Source organism: Camelus ferus, chromosome 4, assembly GCF_009834535.1.
Source record: "Camelus ferus isolate YT-003-E chromosome 4, BCGSAC_Cfer_1.0, whole genome shotgun sequence".
NCBI lineage: Eukaryota > Metazoa > Chordata > Mammalia > Artiodactyla > Camelidae > Camelus > Camelus ferus.
Genome location: NC_045699.1, coordinates 56647161 through 56660645, shown reverse-complemented (window position 1 = coordinate 56660645; position 13485 = coordinate 56647161). Strand labels below are relative to the sequence as shown.

The window sequence follows — 13485 nt, the reverse complement described above, 5'->3', positions numbered from 1 at the left end:
GATGACCTGCTCAGGATAACTAATATAATAGACAACACTAATTTGTATTAAAAGCAAACAAACAAATTTGGAAATACATATGAAAATAATGGGTCCAGGATAATGAATACCCAGATACCCATTACTAGACTCTTAACAGTTATTAATCTTGTTTCATCTTAATTCCAGCCTGTTTTCCTTCTTCCCTATCTCAGATTATTTTGAATAAATCTCCAACATAAAATTTTAGCTGTAAATATTTTAGTATGCATCTGAAAGATAAAGATTTTTAAAAACATAGCCACTATACCATTATCACACCTGAACAAAACCCATAGTAAATCTTTGATCTCATTCACTACCAGTTAGTAGTCAGATTTCCCCAATTCATTGTTTTTTCCTCTCTCTCTCTCTCTGTTTTAATGTAATAAGGTCTGTGTATCATAGTTGGTTACTATGTTCCTTAAATCTCTTTCATTCTCCCATCAGGAGGCAAATAATGTCTGATTATTTCTCATTTTTTTATATTAGCAGCTACTGATGATTATTATCTAGATCTATTAATTCATTAGGAGTTGTCATTTGGATTTTAAAAATCACCACACTTCACCTCCAGATAAGATACAATATGTTGTGGCAGACAACATTCCCACTGTAACAATTATTAAAATTTAAAAAAAAGATAAATTGCAAAAATTGTATTTTAAAAATCATTGGAGAACCATGGAAATGATGAGGACTAGATGGACTAAAATTTTGAGAGGAAAGAGCCAGTGAACTGAGTGTTTTCCTTCCCTTGAGACCTTGGCTGATCTTAGGAGTAAACTGAACATCAGGTATGTCCCAAACAGAGAGGCTTCTGGGGAAGGAGACATTGGCCAAAGCTAGAAGAGCTCCAAACACAAGATCAGTTTTTCCCCATGGGATTTCCGGAGTTCTGGAATGGTGTGGAAGTCCAGGGGCTGTGCCAGAAAGGCAGAGGGAAACTTCTGCCCTCTTACGGTGCATAGGAGATAAAATCCTCCTGTAGGGTGGGAAGGCAACGACCAACAACCTTCTCAATACATTTGCTAGATTTCGAGCTTCTTGAGGAGGAGGCCAAAGAATCTCTGCTCAGAATCTCTGATGCGCAGAAATTTCAGGACTGATGAAGTCAGAGACCTTCCAGGCTCTCAGTCAAAACCTTGGAACATAATGCTTGAGAATAGGGATAACCCAGAAGTGGGCTGATTCTTAATAAATCTGTCATCCTATCGTGACCAGCTAAGTCTGTAATTGGATTGGACTGAGGTGATCACCTCTCACTTAACTGCCTAACAGAGGATAAAGAAAGACCTTTCTGGTGCAAGATTGTATGAGAACCCTATAGTCCCTCCCTCCTCTCTAGAGTTGAATTTTAATAATTTGTTTACCTGTGATTTTTGTGTACGTGTGTGCACATGTGTGTGTGTAGTAAATATATATGAGACATAAAATTTGCCATTTTAACCATTTTTAAGTATACAATTCAGTTGCATTAATTAAATTCACAATACTGCGCAACCATCACCACTGTCTATTTCCACTTTTTCATCACCCCAAACAGAATTTCTGTAACCATTCAACAGTAACTTCCCATGCCCCTTTCCTTGCTCCCTGGTAACCTTTACAATCTACTTTCTATCTCTGTAAATTTGTATATTCTAGATACTTTGTATAAGTGGAATCATAACTATTTGTCCTTTTGTGTCTGGCTTATTTCACTTAGCAAAATGTTTTCAGGATTCATGCATGTTGTAGCATGTATCAGAACTTCATTTTTTTTTATGGCTGAACAATATTATGTTATATGTATATCTATTTATCATTTGATGGACACTTGGTTGTTTCCACCTTTTGGCTATTGTGAATAACAGTGCAGTGAACATTGATGTATAAGTATATGTTTGAGTCGCTGTTTTCAGTTCTTTGGGGTATACACTAGGAGGGGAATTGCTATGTCATATGATAATTCTGTTTAGCTTTTTTTGGAACTTCTAAAGTGTTTCCACAGTGTCTATACCATTTTACATTCCCACAAACAATATATGAGGATTCTAATTTCTCCACTACCTGGCCAATACTTCATTATTTTTCCTTTTTAAAAAAAAATAGCCATTCTAATAAGCATGACGTGGTGCCTTATTGTGATTTTAATTTGCATTTCCATAGTGATCAGTGATGTTGAACATCTTTTCATGTACCTGTTTGCCATTTGTATTTCTCTTAATCATCCCTCATGTAAATAAAAACACGAACAAAATAAAGACATTGCTGATTACAGTTAAAGAGAAAGGTCAAAATGAGAATAGATTAAAATGGATAGTAAGAAGATGTAATTTAAACTCTAAACTTTAAGAGATGAACTGAGTTTTAAGTTTTATGCCTGTATGAAGCACAACCCCTGACATCTTACTGCTGATTTTGTACTGCCTTTTAACTTCTGTTCTCTCTTTTTTTTCCTGCCCTTTTTTGCTTGAGTACAGTATAGGATTCTTCTTTATATCAGTCAACAACAGCCAGTCACTGTTGCCAGGATTCATCTGAACTTTGAGTTAATGGTAAGACTTCCCATATTGGAATCATTAGCTACTCTGGGTTTGCTATACAGGAGAGACTGGCCTTCACATACCTGGTGGGAATTAGATCCACTACTTCCTCTCTGGACATCAGAGTGGATATCCAGAGCCTCTTGAAAAGGTCTCTTGGCTGCCTTCTGGGAATATGGACTAAGGGGTGATTGGTGGAGGGTAGGAGGGAAGAAGAAAGTTCCCTGATAACTCTCTTTGGGTCTACTGGGTCAAGGCCCTTCTACGTGAGTTTGGGCAGTCAGCTTCGTCTGCTGTGCTGCCTGTGGTTGAATTACCCCAACATTTCTCCTTTCCCCAGGTTCGGCCCAATAACTATAGTACCTTTTATGATGACCAGAAACAAAACTGGTCCATCATGTTTGAGTCGGAAAAGGCTGCCGTGGAGTTCAATAAACAGGTAATACCATCTGATTCTTCCTGTGAAAAGCCAAACATTAGTCTGGATTTCCCTTGATTTTAAGAAAGTATGTGGAAAACCCATAACTTGCTACATTTTGTTAGGGACAAGCATAAAAAACCCACTAAATTCATCCCTTGAGCTTATTGTATTTTAGGGAAACAGTAGGGGTACTTATTGAAATTGGTTAAAAATGCAATTTCTTTTTAAAAAAGAAAAAAAGGTCAATGTAAACTTATGTCTGTAAAACATTTTCTACTTAAATTATCTTAAGGCATAAACTATCTTTTAAAAATAGTGTTTTAAAATAGTTTTTTAAAAGTTATTACATAGTCATTATAGAAAATGTAGAAAAGCATTTTTAAAAAAATCATGTATAATCTTAATGACTCAATTACCATTATTAACATGTTATGTTTCTTTTTTTTATATGCATGATATACAAAAGTAGTCATAATCCTTTAAGAGTTCTTGGTTATTTAATGATGTAAAATACATCTTTCCCTGCTTTATGAAAAATCATTTATAAACATTTTTGAAAGCTTCATAACGTGAATGTTCCTTTTCTTTTTTTGATTGATCTATAGTCAGTTACAATGTCAATTTCTGGTGTACTGCATAATGTCCCAGTCATACATATGTATGTGTGTGTAGTGTACACATACACACATATATTTGTTTTCGTATTCTTTGAATGTTCCTCAATTTATTTAATCATTCCCTTACTTTTAGGCAGTTAGATTATTTTCAGGCTCTGGAATAAATGATACTGTAGTAAGCATTTTTGTACACAAGTCTGTGTCGTTTTTTTTTTCCTTCTGATTATTTCCTTAGGCTGGATTTCTAGAAGCAAAAGATTGAGTCAAAGGGGTCCTAAATTTTTAGGTTCTGTATACACTTTAGCATACTGCTTTTCAGAGACTGCTTTTGCATCCATATCAGTTCTCACTATACCTTTGCCAACAATTAGAATTATTATCTTTTTTTTTCTTTTTAATCTTACTTGCTTGGTAAAAAAATGACTTCTCATTATTTTAGTTAGCATTTATTTGATTACAGTAATGAAACTTTTTTTTTAAGAAAATGAGTAGCAGGTTTCTAATGTATACTATGTTTAAACATTGACTGTAGAATAATTACTCATAAAGCTGTATCTGACTTCTTTGCCTAGGATCAGTGCTAGGATAATTTAGATAATACAGGTAAATCTGTAGGTGGTAGAGATACGAATTCTGGGAATGCAACATGATTTTGTAAAGGACCTTTATTTTATTATCCTTAGAAATGCTCTTTAAAATTTTTTTAACCCCCTGCATCTTTCATAGGTTCCCAAACACTGAAGCAGTAAATCAGTATAGTAATGGTAGCTAAGGTTTATTGTGTAGTTAACTGTTATTTGCCAGGCACTGTGCCAAGTTCTCTATTTGTGTTAGCTCAATCTCCATAACTACTAGGAAATGTGCAAAGCTTTCATCTTCATTTTACAAAAAACCACTGTGAAATAAGGTTCACAGAAGTTAAGTTAGTTGGCTGAGGTCACAAGTTAATAAGTGGCAGTGCTGAGATCTATATCCAGACAGTCTGACTCCAAAGCTATACTCTTAGGCACTTGGATTCCTGGCAAGATTACTGACTTTGGAATGTAAACATGTAATCTGTTTTGCTAGTAGACACCACTGTTTGGAAAAGAGCATTAGCAATAACGGAGTGAGTACTTAGCTGAGCTTAAACTAAGTTTTATGCTGCTTTGATTTCGTCTCACAGGTATGCATTGCCAAGTGCAACAGCACCTCTTCCCTGGATTCAGTGCTGTCACAGGACCTCATTGTAGCAGAGGGCCCTGCTGTAGAAATTGGAGATTCTTTGGAAGTGGCTTATACTAGCTGGCTCTTTCAAAACCATGTGCTAGGCCAGGTAAGAAAATGTACCCTGCAGGTTCTTTTGTAATTGAAATAGCATGAGAGCTATTCAAATGTAAGGTATAATTACTATAAATTGCTGCTCTTGGCAAATAGAAAGCTTTTAGGAGCCCTGCTTTAGTCTCTACGGCTGCTTTTGGGGCATAGCCATGAAATGCTAATATATAAAATCTGCTTAGTACCACTGTGTCTGTTCTTAGAGAAATGGAAACCAGTTCCCAAGTATCATTTTTAGTAATTGTTCACATGTATGTCTTGTCCTCCTACTTGAATATATTCTTATGGGATTAGGTCTTAAAAAACTTCTTTTTAGACTTTCCTCACAGTTATTTCTCTGTTTTTCTTATACTAGATTCTGTGAATAAATTTGCTTTGTTGTGTTTTTATTTTATTAAGCCCTCAAAAGTAGTATGTATGATAGAAAGAGCTTTAGACTGCGAGTCAAAAAAACACATGGATTCAAGTCCCAGTTGCATCCTAACTTGACCTTGTCGAGTCGTTTAAGCGGTTAAGTTTTTTTCCCCATCTGTGAATGGAGCTTAGTGGTGCTTACCCTGCTTTCTTGGCAGGATTGCTGTCAGCATAAAATGAGATAATTTATGAAAGTTACTTACAGATGAAAATTTTTTTTAAATACTTGGTGATAGAAGCTTATTTTCCCCCAAACCTGGAATATCCTTGCCTCCAAGATACTCAGTGTGATTAACACTAAAGGGTGTTAACCCTTTAGCCATGATGTGGTTCCTTCTTTTCAGGTTTTTTAAGAAGTATTTTCCCAGTGTATTTGACATTACCTATTTCAGAAGTACTGTACTGGTATATGTGAAGTTCAGTATCATAATGATTATTATTATTTTTGAAATTGGCTGACCTTGTTTGTTTTGATCAACTTGCAGGTTTTTGACTCCACTGCTAACAAAGATAAGCTGCTTCGTCTGAAATTAGGATCAGGAAAAGTCATCAAGGTAAAGGCTTAACTGTGTTCTTATATGGGTTTATCAGTTGCAGTGGGTTTGATTTAGACTGGCTTTTGTGAAATTTCTAACCTGGATAGTATTTTCTGAGACTTTGGAAAGGCTTGGTTAAAAAATAGGAAGAGACAAATGTGTTACGTTATCTGCATTTGGGAGATTTTTACCTATGAGACAATATATTGAGGAAGGGTATATTTCTTTTCTTTAGTCCCTACCTTTTCTTTTTCATCCTGTGACTCTGAGGAAACTATTATATCCTTCATATCACCTAATAGGAAAAGAGGTGAAACTGTTTCTTCTAAAAGTGTGTCATAATGGGTGATTCTAATCTGTGTGGAATGCTTTGAATCATTGTGGGAAGCAACTACGACATAGCAGGAGGAACACCGGGATTGGAGTCCAAGGACCTGGGGTTTTTACCAACTGTGCAAGTGTTTTATAAAATAAAGAGTATTTTACACATGTAGGTATCATGGTGTCAGGACATACGATGTATTGTGAAGTCCTCATGTCATCCATGTGGCAGAACGGTTTTCTCCATAGCTTGTTTATGACTCCTTTTCCCAGAATCCTTTGGAGGCTTTTTCCTGTAGAGCATAGCAGTTAGGATGTGACCCTTAAAGCCAGACAGATCTAGTGTAATCTTGGCTTACCAATTCACTTACTTTCTGATCTTGGACTAGTTACTTAACTTCCCTAAGCTTCCGTTTTCTCATCTGTAAAAGTGAGGATATTGCTACTAACCTGATGAAATTATTTAGGGGATTAAACAACATAATGCAAATAAAGCACTTACCATGGTATTTGGAAAACATGTTTAATAAAGGAAAGCTTTTATTTCTCTTTCAACGCCATTCTTCTGTTTCTCCCAATTTCTCTCATCGTATTTCATATAGCCCTGGGTAGGCTAGCTTTTACAAGTGAATTGAAAAGCAGTGATTTGGATGTTCTTATAACCAGTTAAGGGAGAGGGAGAGATATAAACCTGATGATCCTGTCCTTTATTTTGTCTTATGAGGAGGTTTGTATCTGATGAGCTTTTCCTCTTCTCTGATTCCTAAAGGGCTGGGAGGATGGAATGGTAGGCATGAAGAAAGGAGGTAAGCGATTGCTTATCATCCCTCCAGCCTGTGCTGTTGGCTCTGAAGGAGTAATAGGATGGACTCAATCAACGGACTCAATCCTGGTATTTGAGGTGGAGATTAGGCGGGTGAGTGAAATCATGTTGTGTTGTGCTTGATGAGTCCTCTTTGCTAGTTAAGTAAAATGAATAAATAAGTATGTTTGAAAAATGCCTTCTGAAGATACCTCTTTTTTTTTTTTTAAGTAGAAATGGTACATTTGGAAAGAACAACATTTTTGGAATCTAAAGGCCAAGGTTTATGTCCTTCTCGGCTCTGTATTCATAGTAACTTCTCTACACTAACCTTTGTATTTTATCTTTAAAATAATGATTCCTACCCAATAGTACATACCTTTTGATTTAGTAATTCCATGGCTATAAATTTATCTTATCAATATGTTTACATAAGAATGCAAAGATACCTGTGTATAGATAAATAAAGATAGGTATATAGTTTCCTCCCTGTGACATGTGGTTTATAATAGTAAAAACTGGAAACAGTTAAGTGTCCATTATTATGAGACTGGTTAAATTATGGTTTTCATAGAGTGGACGTCTGTGTAATTCTTTTTTCTTATTTTATTTATTTATTTATTTTTGGTTAATGAAGTTCAACAGCAAATTGAACCCAGGACCTCATGCATGCTAAACATGTGCTCTATACTGAGCTATGCCCTCCCCAACTTTTTTATTTTTATTTTTAAGTTAAAAAAATTTTTTAAATGTAGTTCTTAAAGAGTACCCCAAATCTATTCTTAAGCGAAAGAAACAAGTTGCAAAACAGTGTAGATAGTATGATATTATATGTATGTGTATATACAAATAAATACATATATGTGCCCAAAGATTCGTATTAAATTTCCGGAGGCATTAAAAGAAGTGATTAGAAGTGATTTTCTCTGGAGAATGGAAACGAAGTTCAGAAACTTTTTCTTTTTACATTCTACCCTCCTGTACCATTTTAAACTTTTATCGTGAATAATTTCTATAATAAAATTTGCAACAAATCGTGGTTAATTAATGCTCTCCCTCCAAGCTCCACTTCCCCCACCTCCAAAAAAAGACTGTTTGCTTTACATTGTGATTGTTAGGCCCAAATATGATAGTTTTGCCACTATAAACTATAGAATACAATACAAATAAATATTACGGTCATCTTCATTGTGGTTATTATTCCTGCTTGCAACAAAGGATATGCATTTTTTCTCAAGGACTCTTTCCTAGTAGGAGACCCTTATCTCTGCTGGGCATTCCAACCTTCTTTGACCGACATGCTTCCAGCTTCCTTTTTCACAGCTTTTATATTATTTCTCAGTTTTCCTTTGAGTTTGAGGAAATCATGGCTGGTGATAGATAACAAACCAACTTGAATCCATCAAGACTGGCACTTTGTAAACATAAGGGAAAAAATACTCTCTTTTACCAATAGTCAAAGAATTATGAATTGATTTGCTTATTAAATTGACAAGGCTGATACAGAATGGTAATACCCAGGATGACAAGAGTGTTAAGAAAGATTTATATACTGCTTGTGGAGTATAAAGTAGTTCACCCTTTCTGGTGTGAAATTTAATGGTATGCAGCAAAAGTTTAAAAAATAAGTATACCTTTTATCCAACAATTTAACTTCTGGGAATTTATATTTTGGAAATTATTATGTGCAAAGATACAGAGATAAAGCTACTCATCGAAGTATTGTTTGTAATAGGAAAAATTAGAAACAAACTGAATCTCCAACAACTAGGGGTTGGTGAAATATATTTTGTAATAGCCTAGATTTTTGTGACTTCTGTTCCCAAAATCCTTTGGAGACTTCTTGTAGATGATAGCAGTTAAGGCATGACCCTTGAGATTAGACAGTCTTCAGTAGTTAAAAATGATTTTTGTTGATTAGTAATTTAGTAACATGGAACTATGTTAATGTGTCAGTGAGTGAGCAAAGCAGGATACAAAACAATATGTCCCCATTTTTGTAAGACACACACACACACACACACACACACACACACACACACACACTCAGATAATATAACTATGAAATACTAATCCAAAATTCTAACAATTTTATTGCTTAGTAGTTGCATTGCCGATGATTGTTACCTTTTTTTTTTGCTTAGCTACATTTTCTGATTTGGCTACAGTGAACAGGTAAGGGTGCCTTTTTTATGGTCTGTTAGCCTGTTCCACCTGTGGTTGATCTGTTCTGTTCCTAGGTCAAATTTGCTAGAGATTCTGGCTCTGATGCACACAGTGTTAGTTCCCGGGATTCTGCAGCCCCTTCTCCCATACCTGGTGCTGACAGCCTGTCTGCTGATCCTGTTATGTCACCGTCCACATCGGTGCCTTTCAAACCAGGGTAAGATACCGGAGTGTATCAAGCTCTTTTATTGTCCATAAAAATAATTCTTAGAGGGGTTCAGAAATATAGATACAGTTAAAAACTGAAATAATTTTAAATAATTGGGAAAAATAGGATGAAGGAAAATAATTGCACCAGATTTTTCTGAGAAAGGATTAATAGTCAAAGTCTATAAAAAGCAAACTCAGATATAAAAGAATCCCTGTCGAACTTTGGAAGAAAATCACGCAAAAGGCATAAATAACAAAATATGTACTCTAGGGAAAAAATGTAAATAAGCATCTGAATGGAAAATTTTCATTTTCACTAGCTTTTAGAGATTGTGCAAATTAAAGAGTTAAAATTCTGTTCTACAGACATTAAATTGGCAATCATTTTTAAAAACAATTTGTTTATCAGCATAATCTAGATTTGTGATTATGGATTTTGTTTTTAATCTCAGAATATGTCTTATTTACTTTCAGGGAGTCAGCTCTTCGTTCCAAATCTAACTCCCTCAGTGATCAGCTTACAATGAATACAGTGAGTATACAAGTCTGTCTCCTTATCCCCAGTTTTCTGGGAAGGTTTCGTGTGCCTAGGGTATGGTAGGTTAGAGAGAAAAAAAAGTGTTGAGAACTGTTGATTTAGGCTAGAAGTCAGTGGTTACTTTATTCATTTTTCTTTACTTGGGAGTCAGTATAAATTAGCCTGGGCTTCTGCATAGACAGACCTGGGTTCAAATCTATTCTTATAAGCATGTGGCCTTGAGAAAATTATCTAACTTCCCTGATCCTCAGCTTCTTCATTATTAAATGGGAATAATTCTCGCAGCCCCTCTATAGGATTCTTGTGATGTGTTTGTGAAGCTCAGAGCCTACATAGAGCATGTCTTCAGTAACCTCTCTGATTTTTATGAGGTTTAAGTGAATAATGCCTACTGAATTTTTAGTACTGTGTCTGGCATGTTGTAAGAAGTCATTAACATTAGCTCTTGTTCTCCTAATTGCTGCTAACACTACGTATCTTCATACTTTCATTTGCTCAGAGATGTGCTACACTAATTCCCTGGCTAGGTGACTTTGAGCAGGTTGCTGGGCTTCTGTGTTTCCCCAACTTTAGGATGAGAAGACTAGCATTCTGTTGTAAAATTTGGATTTAAAGGCCTTTAGGAGGACGTACACTGTAGTTTGCTGCTGCCCTGCCTGGTCTATGAAGGCATCTGAGTTTGCTATGTGTGGGTGAGATGACAGTGACACACTTCAAGTTCTCAAGCCCTGTGGCCTTCACCTACCACACCTTCTCCACCTGGGAAACAGGATAATTGCCTGGAATGAAATTGATGATCCATTTCTCTCCAACCCTAGTTTACTTGTTTATATTCAGTCCAAAGCAGAAATTGATTAAGCAAATAATTGACCCAATATGTATAAAAAGTGATCTAAACCCAGAAGGTTAAGCCAAAGAATCAAAATTGAAAAACATTTATGATCTCAGATCTTTGAATAGTCACAAAGTTTGTTCAGTATTGGCTCTGTTGTACTCTCTAGACACAGCTGCTTTTGTTACCTGTTTCTCAGCTTCAGTAACTCCTGGTAGGCTAGTGGTCTCCAACGTTTTCTTTCTTTACATCTTTGTTTTTTTAATTGAGATAAATTTCGCATCACATAAAATGAACCATCTTTTTGTTCTTTTTACATTTAAGTTTTAATTTTTCATTTTGAATAGATAATTACATTCTTGTGGTACAGTTAGCAAAACAATATAACAAGATACACATTGAGAAGCTTCATTCCTAGCCCTGCCCCTGCATACCCTGTTCATTTCACTCCCCCAACTTAGGTAACTGCTTTTGTTAGTTCCTTACATACTCTTTTCAATGGTTCTTTATACAAGAACCGGGCAAGCAAATGGATATTGGTTTATATAATTAGTCCTCTTTTGATGGACCCAGCTTTTTTTGATTATATGTCTCTATTAATTAAGAAAAAATGAGCACACATAATATATGTTTATTTACAAATTATATGCATACATATATACATATACTGTCCATGCCTGTAAACAAACTTCATGTCTTATGTTTACTATAGCTTAAAAATAATTTTAAAATATAGATTATGATCATTTCTTTTCACACTCGATAGATGATCTTGTGCACCCTTAGGACATGTACTCTCCACTCTGAAGGCTGCACTTCGAATCACTTAATGGATGCAGAGGCTTCTAGCACAGAGGCTAGTGTATCATCAATGCCAAGTCACAGTTAAATGAACCTGGATTTAGAACACAGAGCTCCTGTTTTCTTCTCTCCCTAAATCTCTTCTGAATATTTATCTCCTGAATTGCTCCTGGGCTTTTGAGAGGGTACTGTCATCTAAAATGTCTTCCTCCCTTAATCTGTACTTTAGTTTTTCATCTGTAAAATGAAAATACATATGCCTAGTAGGAAGACTTGATTGCAGTGAAGTAATACAAATAAAGCCACTTTGTCCATTCCAACATATAGGGAATTATTTTTACTACAGTTATTAACTGTGACCTGTGTATGCTTCTTTGGCAATTAATCTTTAATTCTCATCTTCTAGAAGCATTGATTTCAAATAGATATTGAAGATTTGATATAAGAGCCAAAGACATAGAGTTGACTGAAGGTAATGAACCTTGATTACAGTGATTTTTGTGGCTTTCCTCTCTTTTTAGAGTCCTGATACAGTCAAGGCCAAGTTGATCTCTCGGATGGCTAAAATGGGCCAGCCCATGCTGCCCATCCTTCCACCACAGCTGGATTCCAACGATTCAGAAATTGAAGTATGTCCCACTTGCTGTCTAGAGTGAATAGTGCAGACATTGCTGTTTTCTGTTCTTTTAATCGAAATTATTGCTTCTTCTGCCTCTAACCCAGAAACACTACTTAGAGAGCTTATATTCAAAATGATTCAGGTTGGCATTGGTACATGTGTTTCTCCCGTAACTAGCACTTCCCCTGAGAAATGGAAGCAATTCTGTACCTCTGCCACAAGAACTGGGCAGTTTTAAGTAGTTAATTTAGCTTTCTGCTGGAATCTGTATTTTGAGTAAAAATCACTGTGTATGCAGCATGTTCCCTGACCTATAAAAGAATGTTCAGGTCATATGTGTTGATTGAATGTTTAGATTCTCTTGGAAAATGTTGGTTTTTCCACTGATGTAACCTAATATTAAGATTATACTCCTGTATCTTTTGGCTTTGTACATTGTATGATTTTTTTGAATTTCATGAATTTTATTGCAGTCAGATCTATCAATTTTTCCTTTTGTGTTTTTCTTTTGACATTATGCTTTGAAAGCCGTCCAATTCCACGTGCTGTAAACATATATATCTTTTTAAAATATTTATTGTTATTTTATATTTTGATCTATTATTTCATATTTAATCCGTTTGGAATTTGGTGTATAATAAGAAGTAGCTTAATTCCAACTAAGTTCTTTTCCCATTGGTTAGCTCCTTATTGACTAATATAATTACTTCTCAGCTGAATTGAAACACTTAACAGTGATTAATTTTTAAGATTCTTTGACTTTAATGTAAAACAGAGCAAAGGTGATGCTCTTGAGAAAAAACATTTCCAAAATAAGTTTTATTTTTCACAATTTTGTTTTATTTCTTCATGGAAAAGCCCTGTGTAGATGTAATATTTTAAAGGCAGATAGGATTTCTGGGGCCTATTGTTCTAGGATTGATTTTTATCTGGTTTCTGGAAATGAAATTTGGGTAAGATAATATTCTTATTAAAATTTTTAAGTACTGCTTATTCATTGTAGAATAAGTTAAATTATAAAGAAACATTTAACAAAAAGGGCGTTCTTTATATATTGCTTTGTAATCTAATTTTTTAACTTAATGTTGTATAGTGACCATTTATGTTAATATCAATAATATAAATAATGTAAACAAATAAAGCAAAGCTTTATCACCTTTAAAGGTAACCCAGTGCTCTGTTACACTTATTTATCATAATTCCTTTCACTCTGTTGTTAGATATTTAGGTTGATTTATGTATGATGTGAAACTGGGTACTTTTCCAGAAACGCATAATACACTTCTGAGAATATCGGAAAGTAAGAGAAAGTTTTAAGTAAAAGAATGTCAGAGAGATTTTAACC

At 35.0% G+C, this 13485-nt stretch overlaps 1 protein-coding gene across 2 annotated transcripts in view; it reads left to right on the top strand.

Moving 5' to 3' along the window:
* FKBP15 (FKBP prolyl isomerase 15) overlaps positions 1-13485 on the top strand; it is a 45935-nt gene that overhangs the window by 10076 nt on the left and 22374 nt on the right. For both annotated transcript variants that reach the window (XM_014557520.2, XM_006182587.3), the window contains exons 5-12: positions 2484-2558; positions 2887-2985; positions 4750-4899; positions 5801-5869; positions 6942-7088; positions 9215-9357; positions 9825-9882; positions 12043-12150. In XM_014557520.2, the coding sequence (XP_014413006.1) occupies positions 2484-2558; positions 2887-2985; positions 4750-4899; positions 5801-5869; positions 6942-7088; positions 9215-9357; positions 9825-9882; positions 12043-12150 (849 nt within the window). The remainder of the gene's footprint in view (positions 1-2483; positions 2559-2886; positions 2986-4749; positions 4900-5800; positions 5870-6941; positions 7089-9214; positions 9358-9824; positions 9883-12042; positions 12151-13485) is intronic.